The sequence below is a fragment of the Sciurus carolinensis genome, chromosome 8 (genome assembly GCF_902686445.1).
Source record: "Sciurus carolinensis chromosome 8, mSciCar1.2, whole genome shotgun sequence".
Taxonomy (NCBI): Eukaryota; Metazoa; Chordata; class Mammalia; order Rodentia; family Sciuridae; genus Sciurus; species Sciurus carolinensis.
In genome coordinates this window covers 128,651,087-128,677,327 of record NC_062220.1, presented here as the reverse complement: position 1 = coordinate 128,677,327, position 26,241 = coordinate 128,651,087, and the positions used below count along the sequence as shown (strand labels likewise).

The 26,241-nt window shown below is 54.6% G+C and overlaps 1 protein-coding gene and 1 pseudogene across 7 annotated transcripts in view; one reads left to right on the top strand and one right to left on the bottom strand.

Moving 5' to 3' along the window:
- Emid1 (EMI domain containing 1) overlaps positions 1 to 10,441 on the bottom strand; it is a 43,812-nt gene extending 33,371 nt beyond the window's left edge. For all 7 annotated transcript variants that reach the window (XR_007109875.1, XR_007109876.1, XM_047561861.1 and 4 more), the window contains exons 1-3: positions 10,256 to 10,441; positions 2,676 to 2,789; positions 2,222 to 2,325 (exon numbers count right to left, since the gene is read on the bottom strand). Coding sequence is in view for 5 of the 7 variants with exons in the window: in XM_047561861.1 (XP_047417817.1) it covers positions 2,222 to 2,325; positions 2,676 to 2,789; positions 10,256 to 10,356 (319 nt within the window). In the remaining 2 variants the exon portion in view is untranslated. The remainder of the gene's footprint in view (positions 1 to 2,221; positions 2,326 to 2,675; positions 2,790 to 10,255) is intronic.
- Positions 10,355 to 25,669, top strand: LOC124991511 (14-3-3 protein epsilon-like; annotated as a pseudogene).
- The last annotated feature ends 572 nt before the right edge of the window (positions 25,670 to 26,241 follow it).

Here is a 26,241-nt window from a genome sequence, read left to right as displayed (position 1 = left end):
CCCACTGAGCAGCTGAGGGCACCCAGGCTCGGCGCGGGCCCAGGCTGCTCCCCGGGCGCACGGCAGCCTGGGGCCCTTCGGTGAAGGCGCTCCTCCCTCTGAGTGGGCACGGCCGGAACGCCGCCTGGAAGGCAGTCCCCCACCCCCGCCGGCGCTGTTGCACAACCAGACATGGGGAGTCCCCCACCCAAGGCCACACAGCTGGCCAGGCCCACGAATCCCTGGATGACCCTGTCCCTGCAGAGGCCACGGCAGACATCAGGGGTGGCCTGGCCCTGGACACATGGCACCCAGCAGCTGAATTCAAGGGCACCTGTCCTCTGTCCTCCAGGAAAGCCCCAGAGACAACGTCTGCCCTTGGTGGGGAGTCAGGGACAAAGTGGCCTTTGTCTGGGGCAGATCCTGCCGGGTGCAGGCCTCGGGTGGGCCTCCACACCTGGGGTATTCGCCCACAGCCCCACTGTGGCCTTCTGGGCAGTGGCCACCGCTGGCTGGTCCTTCTGCCCATTGGGGCCTCTGCCTTCCCCTCTTCCTCCCACTAGAGCTCCTGGCCTCCCACACCAGGACATGACTGGGGCTCCCTCCTCCTCTGGCCACCCTGTTCCTCCCCAGGTCCACTGGGGACGCCCCTTGCCCCAGAAACCACCAAACTGCCTCCTTTCCCACTTCTTTTTGCTCCCACTTTGGTATGGAGGATTGAACCCAGGGCCACTCGACCACTGAGTTACATCCCCAGCCCTATTTATTTTATTTTGAGACAGGGCCTTGCTAAGTTGCTGAGGCTGGCCTTGAATTTGCGATCCTCCTGCTTCAGCCATCTGAGTTGCCAGGATGACAGGGGTGTGTCACCGCACCAGGGCCTTCCCCGCTTCGTGGGGAGGTCTGTTCTCATCTCATTCCTGTGTGACTCTGGGCCCTCGGCTCTGCCTCTCTGGGCCTCAGTCGCCCCATCTGTGAACTGGGCTCAATCTCTAAGCAACACGGAGAAGCGGCCACTCTTATTAGCAGCATGCCCCCTTGGTTCAGAGGTCATATTTCACTTGTCCCTGCTTCTGGATTCGGGACACATCCATCCTACAACCGATGTTCACATTCTGTGCTGCTGAGGGCCCTGAATGCATCTTCCCATGAGGTGCCTACGGGCTGGGTCCTTAGGTTGGCTCAAGGCCAGTCCATCCACTTAGGACCATGCTCAGGAACTCAGTTTGTGGTGCCCCCAAATCTGCTGCTCGTGGGGTCAGTCAGGCAGCAAGGGCAACAGGCGCTGGAAGGCTCCGCAGGGAAGTGGGTGGCCAAGTTCCAGGGCAGAGCTGACCCCAAGCTACCAAGCTGCCCTCAGAGGGGGTGTGTGGGGGAGGGGTCCCTCTGCAGGGGACACGCTCACACACGGTGCACAGCCAAGTTCATCCCTGACTCATAGCAACTGAGTGTCCAGCACCTTCCTGAGCCTGTCTCCTCTCTGCAGGGTGGGAATCACCAAGCCTACCTCTCTGACCACGGAGCTGACTAGAGGGACCCTGTGCTTCCAGATGAAGCATGTTACCACGTCCCGTGGAAACAGCTGCATGGGCTTTCCCCAGGCACTAGAGTTTGGATCTGGAGGGCCCCCCAAAGGCCCAGGTGTTAAAGGCAAGTGGCGGCAAGTGGTGAGACCTTTAAGAGGTGGAGCCTAGTGTGAGGTCCTGAGGTTGCCAGAGCTGTGCCCTTGAAAGGGACAGAGTGACCCTGACCCCTCCTTGCTTTTTTTGTGTTTGTTTGTTTCCTGGCCATGAGGTATGCTCCTGCCAGAGGCCCTAAGCCACAGGGAAAACTGATCATAAACTGGATACTCCAAAATGTGAGGCAAAATAAACCTTTTTGCTGTGTAAACAGATCATCTCACGTATTTTGTTACAGTGTGGAAAGCTGACTAACGTGCCGAGTTTGAAAGAAAGACTTGGGATGGTGTGACTTAAAATGTGAGTGACACAACCTGCTATGAAATTCTTCCAGGGACCCGGAGCATCTTCCGAGAGGCAAGCAGTCACTCTGAGGGCTGCAGCAGACACTGAATGTGTCTGAGCAGTGCCCCATCCAGAGCCCTGTGAGCAGGCTCTTCTGTGCACGGTGCCGTGCATGGGCACTGTCTCTGGACTTAGCAACCATTCAACGAGCCCATGCCCCCCAGAGACCCGCTTGGCTCACTGTCACAGGGCCCCAGGCAACAGACAGGAAGTCCTACCTTCCTCGCAGCTTACTCCCGAATGCCCAGGGCAGCACCTCCACTCGCGGGCGGTCACTGTCTTGTACATCACCTTGTAAGTGGGCCTCACAACTGTCCTGTAGCTGAAAGAGTGTCCAGGTAGCCCGGTTCACATGGCGCCCTCCACTGCCTTTTGCACTGCCCTCAATATCCATGGGGACAAACCAAGATCCTCCACAACCCTCTGCCACCTCCGGGCCCCTTTGGAGTCACTCCCCTGCAGCCTGGGATTGAGTTCCTCCCCTGAACCCACAGATAATGGGATCTGGACACCAACAGGACAGGAGGCCCCTGAAGGTGGGGATCGCAGGTGCATGTGATCCTCCCCCAGGAAGCCCTCCAGGGTTTCCTCCCAAGGCTGAGCCGCCTTCGCTCCCCTCCCAGGCCTTGGCCCTCAGGGAGAGCCATCCACTCTTACACGTGGCCTCCTTACCTGCTCCCCGGGCAGCTCATGGGCCAGGGGCAGTTCTGCAGCACTCGCTGAAGGTAGGTGCCGTTTTGAACATGGCATGAGATGGTCCGTGTCACCACGTATGAGCACCAGTTCCTGAAAAAGACCCAAAGGGAGGAAGCTCCAGTGCAAGTAGACCCTGCCCAGGACTCCAGAAGATGGACAAGGAGATCTGGGTCCTTCTCAGGCAGAGAGAACCCCAAGCTCCCAGTCCTCTGGGCCCCGTGGAGTCTCTGCACCTAGTGAACAGCTCAGGGTGGATTCCCAGGGGTGGCTATGCTGGGGCGCTCAGGAAGCAGCGGATCCTCAGCTCTCCCTCCTCAATGTCTGCTCTCCACCTTGACCGCCCTCGGCCACCGACACTTCCTGTCTCCCACTCTGAGCTGAAGCCTTTATTTTTTTTTTTTCCGGTAGCAGAGATTGAACTCAGGGGCACTCAACCATGGAGCCACGTCCCCAGCCCTGTTTTGTATGTTATTTAGACACAGGGTCTCACTGAGTTGCTTAGCACCTAGCCTTTGCTGAGGCTGGCTTTGAACTTCCGATCTTCCTGCCTCAGCCTCCAGAGACACTGGGATGACAGGTGTGTGCCACCATGCCCGGCTCAGAAGCCTTCTCGAGACATACTTTGAAACTTGTCAGATCCTCACCTACTGGTTAGAAGCATTTCCTGCCTGGGGTTAAGAGGGCAAACTCTGGGGTCAGGTGGACCTGAGTTCCAGTCATGACTCGGTTACCCAGGAATGCTCTGAACAATCCCAGACCCCAGAGCCTCCGTCCTCCCGTCCGTGAAGTGGCACTCAGAGGACAAGAATTTAAATAACATGTGGACAGTCTGGGGTGCAACTAATAGCACCCTCTGAATACAGTACATGGAGGCTGCTGTCAGTGCTGGGAATGGAGAGAGCAGATGGACAGACAGCTCTCCTTGCCCCCAGAGGTAGCACTTTGATAGGAGAGTGTAATTTGTCCCCTAACTTTATGTATACATATTTATACCTGTGCATATAAATACAAACAGCTGTTGGGCTCTTTCTCTCTTTTTCTCCTTCATTTATTTATTAAGGTACTGGGGATTGAACCCAGAGGTGCTTTATCACTGAGCTACACCCTCAGCCCTTTTTATTGTTTGAGACAGGGTCTTGCTAAGTTGTTGAGGCTGGCCTCGAATTTGAGATCCTTCTGCCTCGGCCTCCAGAGTCACTAGGATGACAGGCGTGGGCCACTGTGCCTGGCTTTTCTCTTATTTTAATGGAAATCCAGTTACTCTATAACTGTTGGTCCACGCTTGTTCCTCCCTCCCCCGACAAGACGAGGTAGCTGGTTCTCAGGTCAGCACGCAGGGCCCGTGGGCTCCACCACAGTGTATGGTTTTGAGCGTCTGGTGTTCTGATGGCTGCTTATAGCCTGCTTCCAGTTTTGTGCCATTCCCAAAGACGCACACTAAACACCTATCACCTGGGCCACAGGACACCTGGCCAAGGGCTCTGTCAAGCTCCTGCCATTGCATGAGCCAAACCAAACTGTCCCTTCTGCCAGTTTCCCGCCTCCAGGACTTTGCTTAGGCTTTTCTTCCTTCTGGACTGATTCTAGTGTGGCCTAGAAAGAGGAGGGGACTTCCCCAGGGTCCCCCAGACTCATTTGACTATGTCCTGGTCCCGGTTCAGGACTTTCTCTCTGTGAGCCGTGGGGGAGGGGGTGGGGCTGGATGGCAGTGGTGAGGATGCCTCCGTGGTGGCCGGGACATTCCAGGTGCTCAGCGGCCCTCAGCCCTGCACAGGGTCACAGGCTCTGTGGTTTTTTGCAGGGGCTCCGGAAGGAGGGAGGGTTTCAGGTGACCTTTCCCAGCCTGGGCCCCCGACTCCACCAGACCTCCCTTCATGGCCTTGAGTCCAGGGTCAGCAGGTTCCCAGGCTGGGAACCTCGCGGCGCCATGGACCGTGGTTCACAGAGATGAGGAGGACAAGGGAGCCGAGGCCTCTAGGATGGAGTCGGAGGCCAGGCTGGGCCGTCTGCGTTTCTGGGTTCAGAACTGGCTGTGACGTGAGGCAGCTGTTTTCATCTCCCTGAGCTTCAGGTTCCCCTCTGAACCCCTTTCCGCTCGTCCCTGGAGGACGACATACGTTCTCAGCAGACAGTAAGTGCTTCCCATGTGCAGCGTGGTGTGCGTTAGCTGGCGTCCTGAGAAGTCAGTCCTCCCAGCTATCACACAGAGGGTACCCGAGGAAAACCGAGGCGGGGGACAGTCCAGTCCTGTCACACCAGCAGAGGGGGACAGGCACGAATCGCCAGCTGAAATCAGCACGATGGGTAACCAAACTGCTGTGGGATCCAGGGTGGACGACATCGGGTCTGCTCAGGTGGGGGTGGGAGTTGGAAAAGATGGAGAGAAGAGGTGACAGCACAGCTGGGCTTTGAAGGAAGGAGGTGGCAGATAGGGAGAGAGGAAGAGAGCTCAGGCGGGGAGTCCAGCGAAGCAAAGGCCTGAGGGGAGGATCCACGGCAGGTGTGAGCAGCAGATCCCACTGGCTGGCGAGTGGGGGAGCCACAGAGGGACAGGTTTCCATTTTGTGACACTCCCCAGCCAGGCACGGTGTCACACACCTGTTGTCCCCACTACTCCTCCGGAGGCTGGGACAGAAGGATCGCCGGAGCCCAGGCCTTGGAGGCCAGCCTGGCAACACAGTGAGACCCGTCCTTGACCTCAGAAACAGAAAAGGAAAACCGACTCTCCTCCCTATCGAACCTGGGTCCCTACAGCTGTGGTTTTGAGCCTGTGGGGTTGTTTGGAGGGTGGGGAGGGACATAAGAACCTCTGGGAAATTGATGTGAATTGCGATTCCTTCACCCCAAGTGCAAAATACTTGATGTGCAAGTTCAGAGGGTATGGAAGCTCCCTGGAGCCTGTGTGACTGCCCCAGGCTGGCCCGGGGCTGCATGAGGTGGGGAAGGGGACAGGGAGGGAGAGAGCAACCTGGGTAAAGGAAAGCTGGGCGCTCCGGGTGCAGGAGGGGGCTCCTGGGCACAGAAGGAAATTCCAAGCCAGTGCGCATGCGCACACAGGCACACACCGGACCGCCCCCCTCCCCCCCCCCCCCCCCCCCGTGTGCACGCCCACACCGCTCTCCCACTCACAGCCTGGAAAAGGCACGTCCAGCAAGGCACCAAATGCTCATGATCTCCCTGTGGCCCACCTCCACACGGGGACACGCAGAGCCCTGTGCCCACACACGCATGCGCACGTCCCCCAGTCCCAGTCCCTGGGCGAGGCGAGGGAAGGTGGGCCTGTGACTGTCCACAACTGCCCAGGCTGTCCTTTTTTTCCAGGGGGAGCTGGACAGAACATTTTTTTTCTTCTTCCTTAATGAAAATCTCCCCTATGAAGGTCCCGGCCTGCTTCCCTGGTTTCTTTCCCACAAGCTGGACTTTGAATCCCCTGCTTAGGCGACATGAAGGTGGTGGCTGGCTAGCCAGACCTTTTATATAGGAGGGGACAGTTAAGCCAGGTGGGGTTCAAGGTCAGTCAGTCGCCCCTCCAACTGGGGACCACCAGTTATCACTCCTCTTACCCACAACTCCCAGCACTAGCCCAAGCTCCTCGGTAGGGTCCACTTTCCATGGGCTGCAGGAAGCTTTTCATTAAAACACCCACCTAATGTGGCGCTGACCACCATGGAGTCTGGAGTCTGCCATGGCTCCCCATTGCCCTCCAAGCCCTGCCTGTCCATCTTTCATCTTTCATGCTACCACACACTTGCGTTGCTCCTTCTGGCACCTCTGATCTTTTTTTTTTTTTTTTTTTGCGGGAGGGAGGTACTAGGGATTAAGCTCAGGGGCACTCGACCACTGAGCCACCTCCCCAGCCCTAGTTTGTATTTTATTTAGAGACAGGGTCTCACTGAGTTGCTTAGTACCTTGCTTTTTGCTAAGGCTGGCTTTGAACTCTTCATCCTCTGGTGTCAGTCTCCAGAGCCACTGGGATGACAGGCGTGTGCCACCACACCCCATGGCCACCTCTGATCTTTGCAAATGGGGATCCCTCTGCCTAAAAAGCCCTGCCCCTAGTCCTGACAAATTCTATTCACCCTTTAAAACCCAGTCCAGAGGCCCAGGCTGGGTTGTGTGTCCCCAAAAGCCCCCTGGGCCACTCACAGTAGCCCTTAGCTTTTCCCTCTCTGGCTGGGAGGAGGGCATGGGCAGGGTCCAAGTGAGTTCGTGAATCAGTCCAAGGGCGCTCAGGATAGCTGCTGAATGACTGAATGACCCAGAAAAGACAGTGGCCCTGAGGATTCCAGAAACGGGCATGGTACCTGGACACCTGCTTCTATCCCTGCTGCCCCCAAGGGCTTCCTTCCCCGGGGTTGTGATCAGCCGTAAGCTGTCAGGGCTGGGCAGTGAGGTGGGGCCAGGGCAGGAGCAGGTCCCTCTTGGGCCTGCCACTTCTGCCCACTCAGCACCTCCTGGGCCCCTAGAGGCTGCTGGGAGGGGAGAAAACAGGCCAGACCAGCTGAGCCTGGCACTGGCCACCCCCTCGAGGGTCCCCCCTACACCCGCCCTTCACTCCCTGCCACCAGGGGCCCCGGGGACTTTGTCTCCACGGGCCTGGGACTGTGATCCGGAACAGTGATAGGGACTAATTTCAGGAGGCAGCCAAGCGGGCCCAGGGCCAAGGGCCGTTATGAAAAGGAGAGGAAAGGACGGAGACAGGCGGGGGCGGGGCGGGCTGATGAGAGTCAGAGCCCCACACTGGGGGCCAAGTTCCAGTCCTGGCCCTGCTGCTGCTTCAGCTGGTGACCGTGGACCAGGCCCTGACCCTCTCTGACCTTGCTTTGTCCATCTGCAAATGGGGAGAGCAGAACATCCTGCGGCCGGGGAGGTCTCAGGCAGGGCGCGGAGTGCGGCGCCCGCTGCCATTGTTCATTCTTGTTCCTGGACTGGGATGCCACAGGCAGACCTGGGCCCCGTGCCCAGCAGCTGTGGCCAGGGGCTTCCCCGGGGCTCAAGGACATCAGCACAGTACCTTTTTCACAAGGTTCTCCCCTGGACTGTGGGAATAGAGTGTTAGGCTCTGCCTTTTTCACAGCGGGTAACTGAAGCCTTGAGAGAAGGCACCTGCCCATTACCCATGGGCCACAGGGCTGGGATCGGAGCCCCTGGAGAGGAGCTACAGCAGATGCCACCCATTTTAGAGCCCTCTACTCTCTCTGATCCTAGGGCTTGCCCAAAGGAAGCCAGGACTGCAGAGGTTAGAGTTCTGGGGCAGGACACTGGTGACGATGACAGTGACGGCTTGAACTCTAGAGCCACGGTGCTGACAGAAGTAGTTCAAAGAAATGGGGATTCTGGCTGGGAGGGCACAGAGGGGCAGGACGCAGCCCCATGAGGGACGGCGGGGCCGGGCGTCGCAGAGGCCTCTATGAACTAAGTCAGATCTGCAGAGCTCCTGGGCACCCCGGGTTAGGGTCTCAAAGTCTCCCCACACTCCTGGGACCAGGGGCAGCCGCTTGGATGCCTTCCTGGGCCTCCCCCTCCCCAGGCACAAAGCTTCTTTTCTGCCTTTGGTCCCTTGGCTGCCAAGGGATGCCGGGGGCCGCCTGGCTGGGGTGGAAGCAGGGCTGATGGGACCACAAGGGAAGGTCCTGCAGCCAAGGACCACAGACTCCTCGGGCACCAGGTCCCACTCTACTTCATGTTGGCGACAGTGGAACCCCTGTATGTGAGGCCCCCATGGTCCCACGACAGAGGGTTCACTCTCAGAACACACCCCAGGCTGGGGATGGGACCCAGGAAAGCTGAGACCAAGGGCCATGAGGTAACCTATGTTTTGTCATGCAGCAAGTGGGTGACAGAGCCAGGAATAAAACCCTGTTCTGTCCCAAGCCAGAGCCCCTAACCCCTAACCGTGACTTAGAGATTTTCCTAGTCCCCCAAGCTGATAACTCTCTCTCTTCCAGAAGGGCGTCTTTAGGCCTCAGTTTCCTTGTTGGAAAAATAGGAGCAAGACCCTGCACTCAGGGTTACTGTGACACTCAGGCTGCTGTGACACCTCCTGGAGCAGATGGGGTGATAGTCCCCAGCAACTGCCAGATACCTGTCCAGAGCCAATGTCCTCTTCCAAACCCAGGAAAACCTAGGGGGCGAAGAGCTCAGATTGGAGGACCCTGTGTTGGCCTGGCTGGAGGGGACTCGGGGCCGTACGCTCCCTCAACCACCAGCCTGCGTCTGACACTGGGAATTGCAAGTTCATTAGCACTGTCATCCCAACATCTGGGACCCTGAGAGCTCACATCCATGCTGGGCTTGGCTTCCTCCTCTGTGAAACAGGGATCATTAACAGTGTGTGTCCAAAGGCAGCCGGGAAGATCTGGGAGCAACAGAGACAGGCCAAGTGCCCCAACCGAGCCAGTCGTGGTTAGCACGCGGTAGGTGGTGGTTGTGACATGCTGACACATGTCTGTCCCTGTCTCAGACAACTGCTCTTCTGGCCTCTGAATGCTTGGGGCTCCTCCATCCTCCAGGCCTGCCCATGTCACCTACTTTTGCTAGCCCAGCAGGGGCCTGCTGGCCCCTGACCACTGGGAAAGGGGAATTTCTGAAAAGAATTAAAGAATTGAGGCCATAGGGGCCGGGGGCCGGGCTGGCCTTTGAATGGGATGAAAAGGCCTGGAGAGGCCTGGCTAGTCCACATTGTCTTCCTTGGACAACGGCAGCTGGCCCTCGAGAGGGGACCCCGGGCCGGGGCAGGGGCAGGGGCAGGTTCAAACACCGACACGAAGGCCAGAAAGACAGATTTGAATTGCCACTCTTCAATGACTAGCTCATGAGCCTAGCAGACTCTGTCAGTCCTCTGGCCTCAGTTTGGTCATCTGTTGGATGGGGACAGTTTTCCCTAGCTCCTTCAGTCCTTGAAGAATTAGTGGGGACACTATATAAAGGGCCCCACAGTACCAGATACTGGGAGATACTCTGTAAAGCTGGCGGAAAGAATGTCCCTGGCTCTTAGGGGCCGTTAGAAGAGCAGCAGGAAGACAGCATGCTCTGTCCTGTCTCTGTCCAAAATGCCAGGTCCCCAGGGAGCCTCTGACACTGACCCACTGGGCTGAAACTCCACCCTAGTCCTTCCTCTAAGGGAAATAAATAACCGGGGCACTAAAAAAAGCCCAGAGGAGGAGAAAAGGGAAGGGGGTCCCGAAGGGCTAGCCAAGGGGGGGTGTCCTGGTCCTCTCCCATGTGCAGGGGGGGCCAGGGCGACAGAAGTCCTGGGGGGCCTCTTCGCCATCCCTGCTCCCTTCACCGCTCCCGTCGGGCTCTTGGGCTGAAAGGGAGTGCGTGGGGACGCTGCGGGCTCCTGACACTTGGGTAGGAGACACCGCACTCCCGAGAGCCTCGGCCAGATAGCTCAGATAGCGGGGCGGCCGGGGTCCCTGCCCCACTGTCCCGGGCTGGTACTGAGGTGGGGAACCGGGTGGCCTTCCGATGCCGGGATTGCACGGAAACGGGGGTGTGCCCGCACTCCCGGCCCCCAAGCCGGGCTGGCAGTGCGCGGAGGGGGGAGCCCTTACCTGCGTCCAGAAAACGGGGCGCCTCCGACGCTCCACGCGGCGCCGCCTCCGGGGAGCAGGAGCCCGAGGCAGAGCAGCGCCCAGGCCCGCGGGCCGCCCATGCTGCGCCCGCCCGGCGCCCTCAGCGCGCGCTCCTCGCCGCCCCCAGCCTGCGCCCCGGACGCGCCGATCGGCTCCCAGCGCGGCGCGAGGGCGGCGCGCGCTCCCGGCCTCGCCCGCCCCTCGGCGCGGCCCCCCGCCCCCGGCGCCGCCCTCGTCGCCAACCCGGAAGGAGCCCTGGGGGCCGGCGCCGCCTCCAGGAGGCCCGCCGGTGCCCACCTGAACCCCGCGCAGGGCGCCTGGCACCGCGCGGCCCTTTGGGGGCGGGGCGCCCTCGGGTTGGAAATTGGGAAGCTGGGACCCGGCCACCGTCCCAGACAGAGCCGGCCCCCGAACCCACCGTGCCTGAGCCCGAGACACTGGTGACGCGTCCATCCGTCCCTCAACGGCTTCCTAAGCAGCCTGTACCATTGCGTGGGCACCTCACCTCCGTTCTTATCTTATCAGGCAAATTCCGTTGAATCTTCAAATCACGCTGTGCGAGGTGGGTACAATTGTCCCCATTTTACAGATGAGAAAACTGAGGTGCAGACACTCCTAATCACCCTTGGTTGACCCCATAGGTCCCGTGCCCACTCTTATTCCCACTTTACAGATGGGGAAACCGAGTCACGGAGAGACGTCATCTACCTAACACACCCTGGCAGTGGTTGGCTGAATTATGACTTGAACCCAAATCTCCTGACTTGGGAAGGTGTAGCAGCTCTCAATCACTGTTCAGCAAGAGCCCAGACAGCACTTGGATCTGGGTTTTGCTATCTGTAACGAAGTTAGGATTCTCTTAGAGCGTGCTTTTTGCATCTGGGGACATGTTGGGCTTTTGGGAGGAGAGCTGTGTCCAACAAAGGTGTATGCAAGTTTGTGGGTGCGTGCATGCATGACGTATGTTTGTGCACGTGTGGGGTCGACGTGTTTGAATGTTTGTGTGCACGTCTCGGTGTGTGTGTGTGATCTGGGGGGCAGGGCTAGAGCTCTGATCACCAGGAGACCCAGCACCCCCAGCCTCCCGGGACAATCCCTACTGCCCGCCCCACCACCTGTCTGAATTGGCTTGTGCAAGGCAGTCTCGCACGGGTGAACTCCTCGCTGCCCTCAGCTGTATGCTGTTCTTGCTGTTGCTTGTCCAGGTCCAAACTCTGTGCTGGAAGGATCTCTCAGTCCCACTCTGATTCCTGGGGGCTGTCCTTCCTGGACTCACTGGTGGGAGCACCAGGTTCTGGACCTGAGTCTGGGTGGCGGTCATTACCCTCATGAGGCAGCCGAGTCCCTGAACTTGGGGTGGGGGGCAGTAATAGGAGCTGGGTTCACAGGGAGTGGAGCAGGGATGTATCCCTGTAATCCCAGCGACTCGGGAGGCTGAGGCAGGAGCACTGCAAGTTCAAGGTCAACCTGGGCAGCCTAGCAGGACCCTGACCAAAGCAAGAAAAAGGCAGGCAGGCAGGCAGGCAGACTGGGAGTGAGGGTGTAGCTCGAGGGTAGAGCATCTGCCTGGTGCATGGGAAGCCCGGGTTCAATCCCCAGTACCACAAAGAAAAAAAAATTGCATTCAACCCTGCTCTGCCAATTGTGCCCAGGTTAGTGTGGGCAAGTCTTGCCCACCTCTGAGCCTCAGTTTCTCTTTTTAAGGAGGATAGGTAGATGTTTCTTACAGGGGTATGGGCAGGCTGGAGATGTCCCCTGCCTCACATGGCCTCCCCAGGGCTCCTCACTCCCAGTAGCTTCCCCCCATGCCAACTTTGCCGTTCTGGGCACCTGCTGTGTGCCGTCTCACTGATCCTGAGGTGCTGCAGTCCCGTGCCTCTTTGGTGAGCCCTTGGTTCTGACACGGCTAGATCAGCAACTTTACCCCATCCCTGCTTCACATGTCACTCTTGAAAGGTCATGTCCCAAGAGGGCCTAGGCCTACTTAAGACCCCAGTCCAGTGGTCCACAGCAAAGTCCATCACCCCAAGGGACACTCTGAAGACCATGCAGCTGCTGAGAAGGGGGAGGTCATAGGCAGTGGCTTCTGTCCTGGGGTGCCTTGGAGGGTCTGAGAGGCATCTGAGACTCCAGTTGGGTACCACAACCCGAGGAGGCAGTTAACAAAAGGCTGAGATGCTCCTGTGGTTAATGGCGTCCCGCAACCAAAGCCACCAAATGTGTGGGAGCTTCCGGCTTCTGCAGAAGATCCCTTTCTTTGTGAGTGGCCCTCTTTGTGAAAGCACTTGTCAACATTTCAACAGCAAAGAGGGACCTACCCTTGCTAAGGTGGAACCCCTGTCCAGGATATTTACTTAGAACCAAACCAGACCCCGGGCTCAATGCCACTGGGGTTTACCACCACACAGGCTTGGTGCCCCATAGTCCTCAGTATCAATTCCAAAGCAACCCCTAGAACTGTATGACCTGAGATAAGTCACTTCCCCTCTCTGATCCTCATTTCCTTTACTGAAAAAAACAAGACTATTCCATAGAGTTTTCTTTTCTTTTTTTCTCCTTTGTGGTACTGTGGATTAATCCCAAGGGTGCTCTACCACTGTGCTACACCCCAGCCCTTTTATTTATTTTTTATTTTGATACAGGGTCTTGCTAAGTTGCTGAGGCTAGCCTCTAACTTGTCATCCTCCTGCTTCAGCCTCTCCAGTCTCCGGGATTGCAGGCATGCGCCAACACATCCAATCCCACAGGGTCTTTTGGGGATCCTTCTGTCTCCACAGTCCACACTCCTGGGAAAGTGTAAAAGCTTCTGGTCTTGCTGTAGTGGTCCAGGACACAGCCGAAGCCCCCTTTGAGAAGGGCTCGCTCTCCTGGTAGGCGGCAGCCTGCTTTCTGGTCCTGTCTCCTCGCCGGCTGAGGGGAAAGGCAGGAAATGCCGCGGGGGCCTGGGTTTTGGTCATTTGAGGTTTCGGTGTTGCTGAGCCAGGGAGGAGAGGGGTTGGTTGGCCTGAGGTCTCAGAGCCTGTCCCTGCAGGCGAGGCCTCCCCGCTGGGGGCCCGGCCCCCTCTACTGCCAAGACCGAACCTCAGTGGCCAGTAGCAGCAACAGCTTCCGCTCGGATCGCTGTGCTAAGCATTTTGCTTGCATTGTCTTTATACTCCTCTCTGCCACAGGGGTGGCTGCCTGAATGTCCCCAGGTGTGGAGTTCAGGGGTCAAGGGGCTCTCTCGAGGGGCGCTACCCACTAGGCATCACTGCCACCCTCTGGCTGAGCCCCACTGGGGGGCTTCTTTGGGGCATGAGAGAACTTGGCTCCGATGTGGGCTTCCATCTGGGGGCTGAAGAGGCCGGAGAGAACACAAGGACACGGGCACGGACCTGGACCGGCACACTGGTGTCCACACAGGGACGCACACATGTGCCCTCAGCAGGCCGTGGGGTCTGGGAAACAGGTTTCTGGTACAGATTCGCTGACCCCTCCACCCTGGCCTAGTCCAAACAGGAAATGCTTCTCTCCCCCTAACAAACAAAGCTGGGCCACAGCCTCCCTCCCAGTGACTCCCTCTGGTCCCCTCTCCTCCCGCCATGTCCCACAGGACAGCCTCCCGGGTGGAGGTGCCCTGGACGGCCCAGACTGGTCACGCGCCGGCTCCTGTGCCCACGGTCCCATCAGATCTGCACCCACCGTCTAGAGTGGGAAGCAACCAAGGGGGCCGAGCGCTGCCCAGAGCCCCTAGCAGCAGCCCGGGGGCCCAGGCCTGTGGCAGGGGCAGCCCTGGACGCCCTGGAAGCAGCCTTCAAAGGCCCCAGACAAAGGCAGACCCGAGGGCAGGGCCTCCCCAGCTCGCTGCTTCCAGGTTAGGGAACAAAGGCTGCTCTCCGCGCCTTTGATCGGGGGCTGGCCCTGCGGCCCCTCCGCAGGAGACACCCCGCTGGGGCAGCGCCGCCGGGAGACCCAGGAGCGGGCAGCTGCCGGGCAGCGTTAGTTATTTATGCTCCGCGGATCTGCCCCCCTCACCCAGCTCATTCCTTCCTCAGCGCTGGGACTGGGGCTGGAAGGAGAGGGAGGAAGGAAGCTGTCGGGAAAATCATAAATTAGGGCTCTGGGAGGGCCCTCCCGCCCTCCTCAGGAATCCTGGGGGTGACAGTTGAGAGTCTTTGGGGTGGCAGGGCGGGGGACTCCAAAGCAACGGGGCCAGGCGCAAGCCAGTGTGGCAGGACAGGGTGACTGTGTGTGCAGTTAGGTGACCCTGGATGATGTTTGTGTCCTCTAGAGAGTCCTTTCTCTCTGGGCCTCAGTTTTCCCATCTGGAAAATGCTAGGAGGACGTGGGGACTTTAATGTGACGATGCTTTGTTGCCTGTCTCTGAAGGAAGGAGAAATCAGAGGTCCTCTTAACACTGTCTGTTTCCACTTCCCTTCCTTGAGTACCTTCTACGAAATCCTTCCCCTGGCACCCCTGCACTAGCAGGCTTCTCTGGGGTCCTTTACCCTGCTTCTCTTTCCACACCTCTCCTGCAAAAATGGACTAGTGAGGTCTCATGCAGCATGCGTCTAGCTAGGGAGTAGGTTCATTCATACTAAAGTGTGGATGACTGATATGTTGGGTGGTGTTTACTGTTGGGAGGAGTGGGTGATAATAGAGATTCCTCCTCCTTGAAACCCTAAACTGCTGGTACTATACTTTCAGGCTGATAAGGGGGATGTCTGGTGACCAGGGGGCCTAGAAACATGGTCTGTAGGGTCCCAGCCTCTATGAATTGAAGGCCATTCCCTACTTGATGCATCTGGATCGGTGGTCGTGAGTTCCTGAGATTAGATGGATCTGGAAGGAAGATGGGAAGACACGAGACAGAAAAAGAGACAGACACAGAAAAGGGGTACTTTGGGAAGAGGACCCCAGTTGTTGATTTCTTGCTCCCCTGGGAACCAGGAAGAAGGGCAGGACCAGGGTGCCAGCCAAGCACCTTCCAGGCTCCATACAGGCTCCAGCCTTTCAGATGCCCACCCATGCCCCCTAAGGCGGGAGCCTGTCCTCCCCTCCCCTTCTCTTCCTGACACTGGCTGCTCGCTGGGCTCTGGGCTGCTTGGAGCTGGCATAAATCACGCTTGGGCAGCCCCGGTCAGCAGACAGTCACTGGGCCCAGGAGAAATGGGCTCCTAGCCCAAGACTTGCTCTTCAGTGGATACACAGCTGTCCGGGGGCTCCTCCCTGGACTCAAGGTGCCCCTGCCTCCCGCTCCTGCCCAGCTCTGCGGCGCTGTCTGTCTCTGTGTGCCCTTGTGGGAGGTGCCCTGCTCACCTCGCGGCTCACCCTTCCAGTGTGGCAAGGCCTCCCAGAGGCAAATGGAGCCCTGTGAGGCCACCTTTGCAGTCTCGTCTCCCTCAGGTTGAGGACTGCCTGTCCCCATGCTCTCCAGCTGACCGCAGGGCTTTCCTGTCCTTCTGTTTACCGATACCCACTCCCCCTTCAGTCTCAGCTCAGACCTCTCCCCCTCCCTCTAGGAAAGTGTCCCCCATCCCCAAGGATGGGTTGTGTGTGCATGGGGCCTCTCCAGTCACAGCGTTCTGTGCCGGAGCGATCTGTTGATTTATCTGCTTCCCCTGAGGGAGCATAAATAGACCCAGATACCACGTCCTTTTCATAATCTTTCTAAGAGTTCTGGGAAAAATATAGATCCAGAATCCATACAAGACATTTTGGGGTCTATAAAATTTCTGCACAGAAAGAAATTCTAATCTGTGGGGAAATTTGCAACATATGGATCAGATAAAAAAGCTAACTTCCTCCATATGTAAAGAGCTCTTACAAATCAATAGTATCCGATCAATGACCCAATAGATAAATGGACAGGCCTACAGCCATATCACCCTGAATGCGCCCAATCTCGTCTGATAGATGGACAGAAATTGTGAACAGACAACTAGCTCAGAATGAAAAGGCAGTCAACTTCACCCAGAAGAAAAGCAATGAAGATGAAAATCATGAGACAGCACCTTGCAAAACTGGTGGTAGGGACTTAACATTTTTGGTACAGGTGTGGGAAAATGTCACTTCCACCTGGGTTCTCTTTGGAGATTAGTTAGCAATAAGTAACAAAATGTAAAATGTACACCCCCCCTTAATCTAGTAATTTCACATCCAGAAAGTTTCTCACAGGTTTATTTACAGAGGACACAAGAAAATGAACTCCAGCACTATTTGTAGCAGCAAAAGACTAGAAACAACCTAGCTGCCTATCAAAATGCCTGGGCAATTACATCAATCAGTGGACTACCATATCACTGTTAAAAATAATGATGTGACAAACAACATGTAGTATATGCATACACAGAACAGCCAGCCATAGAAAGGAACAAGTGGCTGGATGAAATGGTTCATGCCTGTAATCCCAACGACTTTGGAGGCTGAGACAGGAGGATCGAAGTCTGAGGCCAGCCTCTGCAACTTAGTGAGATTGTCTCAAAGAAAAAAAATTAAAAGGGCCGGAAATGTAGATCAGTGGTAAAGTACCCCTGGGTTCAATCCCCAGGACCACACACACACAAAAGGAACAAGTACTGAGAACCAATAAGTGGCACAGGACGGATGAGTCTTGAAAACACTATGCTGCGTGAATCCGGTCACAGAAAACTTACGTGAAATGTTCAGAATGAGCAAATGCAGACAGAAAACAGATGCGGGGCGGTTGCCGGGGGCTGGGGTAGTGGGTGAGCGGTGACTTCAGGTGGGTTCTTTTTAGGGTGATGAAAATGTTCTGCGATCCTGGTGATAGTCGCACCCCCTGACTATCCTGAGTTGACTCGTGCGCACGGAAAGGGTGAGTTTTGCGGTGCGTGACTATCCTCATACACGCAGCCCCCCGCCATGTTTCAACCTGCTTTTTGGCCAGTGTGACCAACAGACCCGACAAGAACAGTTTTAGAGGAGGAAAAGCTTATCTGGGGCTCACGGTTTCAGGGTCTCAGTCCACAGGCAGCGGGCGTGGTGCTCTGGGCCTGAGTGAGGAGGGACTTCTTGGCGGAGGCCAAGGTGGAGGACAGCCGCTCAGGATGTGACCCCAGGAGCAGTGGGCGATCTCTGCTCATCAGGTACCCAATACGTGTCCCCAAGGCCGCCCACGGTGACCCACCTCCTCCAGCCACAGCCTACCTGTCCACGTGGCCACCGAGCCAATCCATCCAGGTGGATTAACTCGCTGTTGGGTCGAGCCTCTCAGGACCCCAGCGCCTCTCCTCCGAACCCTCTTGCACCGTCTCGCACGTGAGCTTTGGAGACGCCCCACCTCCAAACCATAACGCACCACCTAACACCACCTCTGTCGCCACCGGACTGCAGGTACCACGAAGGTCCTGTAAGATGCAAATGGAGCTGAAAAGTCCCCGCCACCCAGTGGCGGCAGCGCAGCACTTACCGGGACGATCCTGGTGACACTGGCGAAGACCCACCCCTGCGCGGCTGTGGTGAGCTCCGCACGCTCGATGCGACGGCCCGCAGCCGGTCCTGGCTCTGTAGATTCTCTAGAGTTTTCTTCCTGGCGTTAGATGATCATGATCTTACTCCTACTTCTTAAAAATGCTCGCTGCGTTAGGCGGAGCTGCTTTCCGAGAGCATTTTTAGGTTAGGTTGGGTCTGGCTTGGGCGTTGGGTGCTGGAGGAGGAACGCAGGGCCTGCGCGTGCTCAGCAGACCCTCCACCGAGCTGCATCCTCAGCCCGCAAGGTCGGGGGTTAGGCGAAGAAAAGCTGAAGCAGCCGGTGCCACCGAGCTTCAAGGACAGTGCTCCTGGTGAGGGAATTCCGGGAACAGATGGTGGAATCGTGCGCTCGCTTGGTCTGGAAGAACTCACAAGAAGTCAGTGGCCACCTACCTCCGGGAAGGCCAGCTGGAGGACTGAGGGCGCTTCTCATTTTGTGACTCCTTTTGCACAGATTGTGTAAGTTAATACCAAAAAGTATGCATCGCACGGTCACCCTGAGCCATAAGAATGAACCTCTGTGTTTGAGAGAGAAAGAGAGAGAGTGTGTATGTGTAAGATGGCAGCCTGGCTGTGGTCGCCAGCAGCCTGGGACAGCCCCTGGGTGTTGGGATGAGGCGTCTAGGTAGATCTCCACCTCCAGGGAGGACAGGAAGGGTGGGCAGGGCGTGGGCAGTGCCAGGACTGACTCAGGCGCTGTCCCTCCAGATGGGGCGGAGGCCATGGCAGGCCTCAGGGGAGGCTCTCCCAGCAAGGACCCTGGGCCCTTGCGCTCAGCGGGCCTGGCCCTGGGCTCCCGGTTGCTTGCAGAGTGGAGGCTGTTCAGAGGCGGGTGGGAGGTGGGAGCCATGGCTGGAGGGAAGGGTCTGTCCCCAAGAACTGGGCCAGCAGGGAGCCAAGGCTCTTCCACCCGCCCCACGTCTGAAAGTCGGAGTCACATGGAGTTGACTGTGTCTCCCCTGATCCCAGGGAGGGAAGAAAAGGAGGAGGAGGGGAAAGGAAGAGAAGGAGAGAGAGGCTGAGCCCTAACAGCAGCACCAGAGGTGGGTGGAGCGGGGAGGAAAGAGCGGGGGCAGGAGAGGGGCCAACGCCCACCCGCTTCCTACCCTGCTGGCTTAGCCTGTGTCCCTCTGCTGCGTGCATTATCATGGCCATCCTGACGGGGTCTTTTGCCAGGGAAAGGGAGGTCCAGGAGGACCATATGCCATTGCATAGTCAGTAGTTGAAGAACTGGATTCAAACTGGTTCAGGCAGGTAGTCAGGAAAGTCCAAGTCCAGAATCGACTCTGAGACCCTGCATGGTGCCCATTTCCAGCTGGACAAGGGCCCATTGGCCCATCTGAGCTGCTGTGCCCAGCCCTGGTGGGACATTCCCAGGGGCACACCTGGCCTGCTTCCACCAGGGTGGCCTGTTGTCAGAGAGGGTCCCAACATAGGTCCTACTTGGCCAAAAGGAGATTTTAATTCCATCTGTGTTCTCCTCGCTGTGTGACATTGGCCAAGTTGCTTTCCCTCTCTGAGCCTTAATGTTCTTACCTGAAAGATGGGGATAAGAACCCTTGTCTCCAGGTAGGTTGCTTTGAGGAGTGTTTAAATAAGGCATGAAAATCTTGCCCAGAGCCTGCTCATATACGGCTCAGGAAATAGTACCCAGGTTGAAGTCAAAGTGAAAATTGCGTCGTGGGCAGAGTGAAGTAGTCTGGAACTGAGAGCATCAGCCCTTGTCAAAAAGAATATTGGGGAACATTCTGAGGCTTTCTAAAGGCCCTTTGCTACCAACTGTTCCCTGAAGTGCTTCTGTTAGTTTCTTGGACTAAAGCAAGGAAAACCCAAGCTGAAATGCAAAACTCTTCTCTTGGCAGATCTTGTCTGCCTAATCATTTTCTCAGTTATCATCCTTTCTTTCCTCTGGCTTTGCAAAGCAGTACAGGAAATGGTCCTGTGCCTGCAATTAGGAATCTCTGCCACGAGGTGGCGTCTTTGTCTTGCAACAAAATGATTCTTTTTTTTCCTTTCCTACCCAGTGGGTTGGCTCTGATCCACTTCTAGAAACTGCCTTTTGAGACTAGAAAGGGATTCAGAGACACTCGTTAGATTGGTGAAAAAGAGCTGGGATCAGCTAGTGATGTCTGCAAAGGAGCAGAAAGCTGCATATTCTACGTCAGGCATTCTGGCACCTTCAGAATGTGTAGACAAGTGTGTTTGTCCATTAAATGATACTTTTTAGAATAAGTGGACCTCTTTTTAAAACACTTGAACGTAGAATTATCAACCACTGTGTAAGAAAATTATTTTTGTCTGGATGTGGCAGGACTCGCCTGGAATCCAAGCAGACTGGAGGCTGAGGCAGGAGGATTGCAAGTTTGAGGCCAGTCTTAACAACTTATCAAGACCCTATCTCAAAATAAAACTTTAAAAGAGGGCTGGGGATGTCACCCAGTGGCAGAGTGCCCCTAGATCCAATCCCCAGTAACCCCCTCAAAAATAGTTTTTGTAATACTGAACATATAGTTTGCTTATGAATGAGTATGCAGAAAGATGTTTAAGAAAGCAAATATTGAGCTACAGGAATTCTTACTAATCATAAATGGTGGAGCATTTCAGATTTGTACTTGTTTGTGTTTGAGATGGGGTCTCACTATGTTGCCCAAGCTCAAGTGATCCTCCTGCCTCAGTCTCCCCAGTAGGTGGGAGACAGGTGTGCATCCCCAAGCTGAGCAGAATCTCAGGTGCCTTCACAATTATTTTAAAGAGAGAAGCTGCCTCTGCCTCTTCCTACCTGCTTTTTCCTCTGAGCTCCTCAGCAAACCTCAACCTCAGAGATGAGACGATTAACTCGAGTCTGCGGCCGTCTGCCGGCTCAGCCTCTGTCTTATGGAGCCTCTTCTTGGAAGAAACTATAAAGGAGTAAAAAAGCCCTTTTGGCTGATCTCTTCTTAAGAATTGCTGAGTTCCACAAAATCACTCTTTCTCATCAGTAATCCCTCAGTGGCTTCTTAGAATCTTTTCAATGGTAAAACATTATAATAACAATATAATATCACTAAAACAGTTTTTAAAAAGAAAATGACTCATCCGTAATCCTTCCACCTTAATATAATGATTTCTCAGGGTTTTGTTCTTTTTTTTTTTTTCTTTCTTGCCAATGAAAGAGGAGGACCAAGCCCTTTGGATATCTTTCCCCACTCCACACTGCTGAAGATCCTCCTTCCTTTTCTTAACTCTTAGCTGTTTCTTCTTCAAAGTCAAAGCTGATTTTATTTCTAATCTGCATCGAGTGGCAATTTTTTTTTTTTTTGGTACCAGAAATTGAACTCAGGGGCACTAGACACGGAGTCACCTCCCCAGCCCTATTTTGTATTTTATTTAGAGACAGGGTCTCGCTGAGTTGCTCAGCGCCTCGCTATTGCTGAGGCTGGCTTTGAACTCGCCATCCTCCTGCCTCAGCCTCCCGAGCTGCTGGGATGACAGGCGTGTGGCACTGTACCTAGCTTCCGAGATGGCTGTTTCTTGATAGTCACACAGGGGATCAGAGGGCTGCCCTCTGCACAGGGCATGAGTTGTCACAGTTTCCATATACATGCTGCTCTGTCCCACTCCGTGTGCAAAGGAATATCTGCAGGGTCGGACACAGATATCTCTGTGACACTACAGGCATGTCAACATTTTCTTATTTCCAGTGTGTCACTTTGGTGATCTCTAATGTATCACTTCTATAATTAATTAAGAATATAGCAGGCGTGGTGGTGCACGCCTGTAATCCCAGTGGTTCAGGAGGCTGAGGCAGGAGGATCTCCAGTTCAAAGTCAGTCTCAGCAAAAGCAAGGCCCTGAGCAACTCAGTGAGACCTGTCTCTAAATAAAATACAAAATAGGGCTGGGGAGGTGGCTCAGTGGTCAAGTGCCCCTGAGTTCAATCCCTGGTACCCACCCCCACCAAAAAGAATGTAAGTTATTTGGGGCTAGGGATGTAGCTCACGGGTAGAGCACTTACCTAGCATACAGGAGTCCTTGGGTTCCATACCCAGCACCACACACACACACACCAAAGAATGTAAGTTATTTTTAACTTTAAAAATATATTCACCCTGTACCCCTCCCCCAAATACATTCACCACTGCTATATACACCTGAGAGAAAATGAAAATGTGGTCACACAAAAACTTGCATGTGAATGAATGGTTAGAGAAGTATTATTCATAATAGTCAAAAGAATGGAAGCAAACCAAATGTCCATCAACAGATGAATGGAATAGACAATGGGACCTATCCATGCAATGGAATAGTATTCAGTCATAAAAAGGAACAAAGTCCTGATACATGCAAAATATGGACATATTTTGAAAACTATAGTAAGTCAAAGAAGCCATGCATAAAAGGCCACATGTGATTCCATTTATATGAAATATCCAGAATAGGCAAATCTACGAAGATAAAACACAGATTGGTGGTTGCCATTGGGTGGGAGAGGTCAGGAGAATAGGAGGTGACTGCTAATGGGTAGAGGGTTTCTTTTACAGTTTAGATACGAGGTGTCCCCCAAAAGCTTACGTGTGAGACAGTGCAAGAAGGTTTAGGGATGAAACGATTGGGTTATGAGACTCTGAACCTAAACAGTGTCTTCATCCACTGCTAGGGATTAACTGGGTTGTAACTGCAGGCAGGCAGGATGTAGCCAGAGGTGGTCACTGGGGGCATGACCCTGGAGTTTATATTTTGTCCATGGTGAGGGGAGCTCTCTCTCTCTCTCTCTCTCTCTCTCTGTGCTTCCTGGTGGCCACGTCCGGAGCCACTTTCCACTACTACAAACTTCCGCTCTGCCACACCTTGGGCATAGAGCAATGGAGTCCGCCGTCTATGTACTGAGACCTCTGAAACTGTGAGCCCCAAATAAACTTCTCTTTTAAAATTGTTCTTTTCAGGTCTTTCAGTCACAGCAGCATAAAAGCTGGCTAAACGGTTTCTTTTGGGATGCTGAAAATGTCCTAAAGTTGATTGTGTACTATTAAAGTGTATCCTTTAAATGTGTGGCTTGAACAGTATGTGAGTTGTATCCTAATAAAGATGTTAATAATATATTTTAAAAAGACATATACATTCAAACAGAACTTTAAAATTCTTTTTTTTTTTTTTTTTTTGCGGTACTGGGGATCGAACTCAGGGCCTTGTGCTTGCAAGGCAAGCACCCTACCAGCTGAGCTATCTCCCCAGCCCCTAAAATTCTTAAAGGTGAGAAAAAAGTGCTCCCCAAGACTTTGAGGGAGGAGGACGGGCAGGGGCGGAGGTAGAGGAAAAGGCCCAGCCACATTGGACCTTCATGTCCCCTGGCCAGAACACCCCCGAGTACCAACAGTGCAGCGTCTGTTCTGTGGTGAGCAACTTGGAAGTGGGCACTGAGATCTGAGCGCCCCGTCCTGAGAGCTCATTATCACGAGTCCCCGTTATACCCTGCTGTGATAGCCAGCGATGGTGACAGCCCCAGGGGATGCCCAACAGTTCAGGTTGTCACTGGAGGCTGAGTGGCCTCCACACTGAGGCTTGGCAGGTAGCAGAAGGCCTCCAGGTGAAGCTCGAGGCAAGAGGGCCAGGCAGAGGGAACAGCATGGGGGAGGCCTGGAGGCCAGAGGAAGCTGAGACCCCGCAGGGGCCAAGTCCAGGTCAGTGTGGTGGGACGGGCAGGCCCAGGGAGGAGGACAGCAGGGCCAGGCTGAGCTGCTTCCTGAGGCCCCAGGAGCCACTATGAGACTTTGAGTAGTGGGGGATGTGGGTCTGGTACCCTCTGTCTGTAGGGCCTGGAGGTCTGGAGAGCAGAGAACGCGGTCGCAGTGTCCCAGCCCGGATGACGGTGGTTGGGGTTAGGGAGGTGCGCTGAACTGAATGGCGGCCTCCCAAAGGACAGGTTCATGTCCTGGAACCTGTGAATGTCACCTTGAGAAAAGGGTCTTTGCAGACATAACCATCTTGGATTACCTGGGCGTACCCCAGATCCAATGGCAGAGCTGGACGTGACAGCGCATGTCCATAATCCCAGTTACCTGGGAGACCGAGGCAGGAGGATTGCAAGTTGGAGGCCAGCCTGGGCAACTTAGTGAGACCCTGTCTCAAAATAAAATAAAAAAGGACTGGACATGTCGCTCCATGTTAGAATGCTCCTGAATTTAATCTCTAGTATCTAGAAAGCCAGCCAGACAGACAGACTGACTGACTGACAGAGGACAGACAGGCAGAGGAGAGGGGCAGATGAAGAAGATGGAGGCAGAGATTGGCATGATGTGGCCACAAAGCAAGGACACCTGGAACCACCAGAAACTGTAAGAGACCAGGAAGGATCCTCCCCTGCAGGTTTCACCCAGATTTCAGATTTCTGGCCTCCAGAATCGTGAGAGAGCAATCTCTGCTCTTTGAAGCCTCTCTGTTTGTGGTAATTTGTTACAGCAGCCCTAGGGAATGAATCAGGGTAGAAGGAAGTCATCGGAGGCTAGAGAGGTTTTGGAAGTGGAAATACTCTCCCCCACCGCCTGTTCTCCTGCCCGAATGCCCAGCTTCCTTGCTAAGTTGCTGAGGCTGGTTTTGAACTCTCGACCCTCCTGCCTCAGCCTCGGAGCCCCTGGGATTGCAGGTGTGCGCCACCACGCCTAGCGCAGCTGAGCCTTTAGCTCCACTGAATAGATTTGAGTCTCATTCCTCCTCCTTGGAGTTGTTTGGGACTGAGGGAAGGCGCCAAGGGTGGGGAGTGTGTTCAGGGATGGGAGGAAATTCAGGAATCAGGATTGCTGCTTAAAGAGGCTGTGGGAGGCAATGGGGAGAATTTGGACCCCACAGATGGGAATGATCAGCCATGAGACTGGGCCAGGGCCTCCTCCCAGGTGAACAGACAAGACTCACCTGAAGACTGTCATGGTAACAGCCACCCTGCAGCTGAGGCTTGGGAGTGTGTGGCGGGAGTGCCTGGCACGAAGCAAGCATTCAGTACGCGGTGACTTTGCTTATAAATTTGTAAAACGAGCAGGGCACACATGGCATCCCAGCGGCTCCGGAGGCTGAGGCAGGAGGATCGCGAGTTCAAAGCCAGCCTCAGCAACTCAGTGAGACCCTGTCTCTAAATAAATACAAAATAGGACTGGGATGTGGCTCAGTGGTTGTGCCCCTGAGTTCAATCCCCAGTACCATTAAAAAAAAATTGTTAAAGTTAATCTGTTGTGACATTCTGCATGTACTGGACAAACACCTTGTTCCAGCAGATAACTATAAAATGAAAGGGGACTACCTCAGGTATCTGGCTGAATTCGCCACAGGAAATGACAGGAAGGAGGCTGCAGAGAACAGCCTAGTGGCTTATAAAGCTGCTAGTGATATTCCAAGGACAGAACTTCCACCAACGCACCCCACTCGTTTAGGTCTTGCTCTCAATTTTTCCGTATTTACTGTGAAATTCTTCATTCCCCTGACCGTGCCTGCAGGTTGGCAAAAGCAGCATTTTTTTTGTTTTGTTTTTTGTTTTTTTCCGGTGCTGGGGATCGAACTCAGGTCCTTACGCTTGCGAGGCAACCACTCTACCAGCTGAGCTATCTCCCCAGCCCCCAAAGCAGCTTTTGATGATGCAATTGCAGAACTGGATACACGGAGTGAAGAAAGTTATGAGGACTCTACGCTTATCATGCAGTTGTTACGCGATAACCTGACACTATGGACTTCAGACATGCAGGGTGACGGTGAAGAGCAGAATAAAGAAGGGCCGGGCTGGGCTGGGGCTTTGGCTCAGTGGTAAAGCACTTGCCTTGCATGGGTGAGGCCCTGGGTTCGAGCCTTAGCACCGCATGGAAATAAACAAATAAAATAAAAGATCCATTGACAACTTAAAAATTAAAAAAAAAAAAGAAAAGAAGAAGCACTGTAGGATGTGGAAGATGAAAATCAGTGAGCCATAAAAGCCAACCAGAGAAACCATCTTCTGACTACCCCACTCCTCCCTGTCCCACCCCTTGGAAGTTCCCCATTGTCACTGAGAATCACCAAATCTGACTTTTACATTTGGTCTCAGAATTTAGGTTCCTGCCCTGTTTTTTCCCCCTCCCTGCCTTTTTTTTTTTTTTTTTTTTAACAGTTTTCAAAAGTTCTTAAAGGCAAGAGCGAATTTCTGTGGATTTACTGGTCCCAGCCTTTAGGTTCTTTAAGGCCCTAACAGGACTGGTAGAGGCTTTTTCGGCATTACTGTATTGTCTCTGCACCAGAAGTGGCAAGATCACCATTAGAAATGGAAATTACATTTGAAAGCCTTTAGACTTCTAGGTGATGTTTAGAGGTATATGTGGTATCATTATTTTTTTTTCCCTTTTTCTAATTGTTTGAATTTTTTTTTTTTTTTTTTTTTTTGCAGTGCTGGGGATCGAACCCAGGGCCTTGGGCATGCAAGACAAGTACTCTACCAACTGAGCCATCTCCCCAGCCCCTAATTGTTTGAATTTTACACCAATGTTTAAACTTAATTGGGTG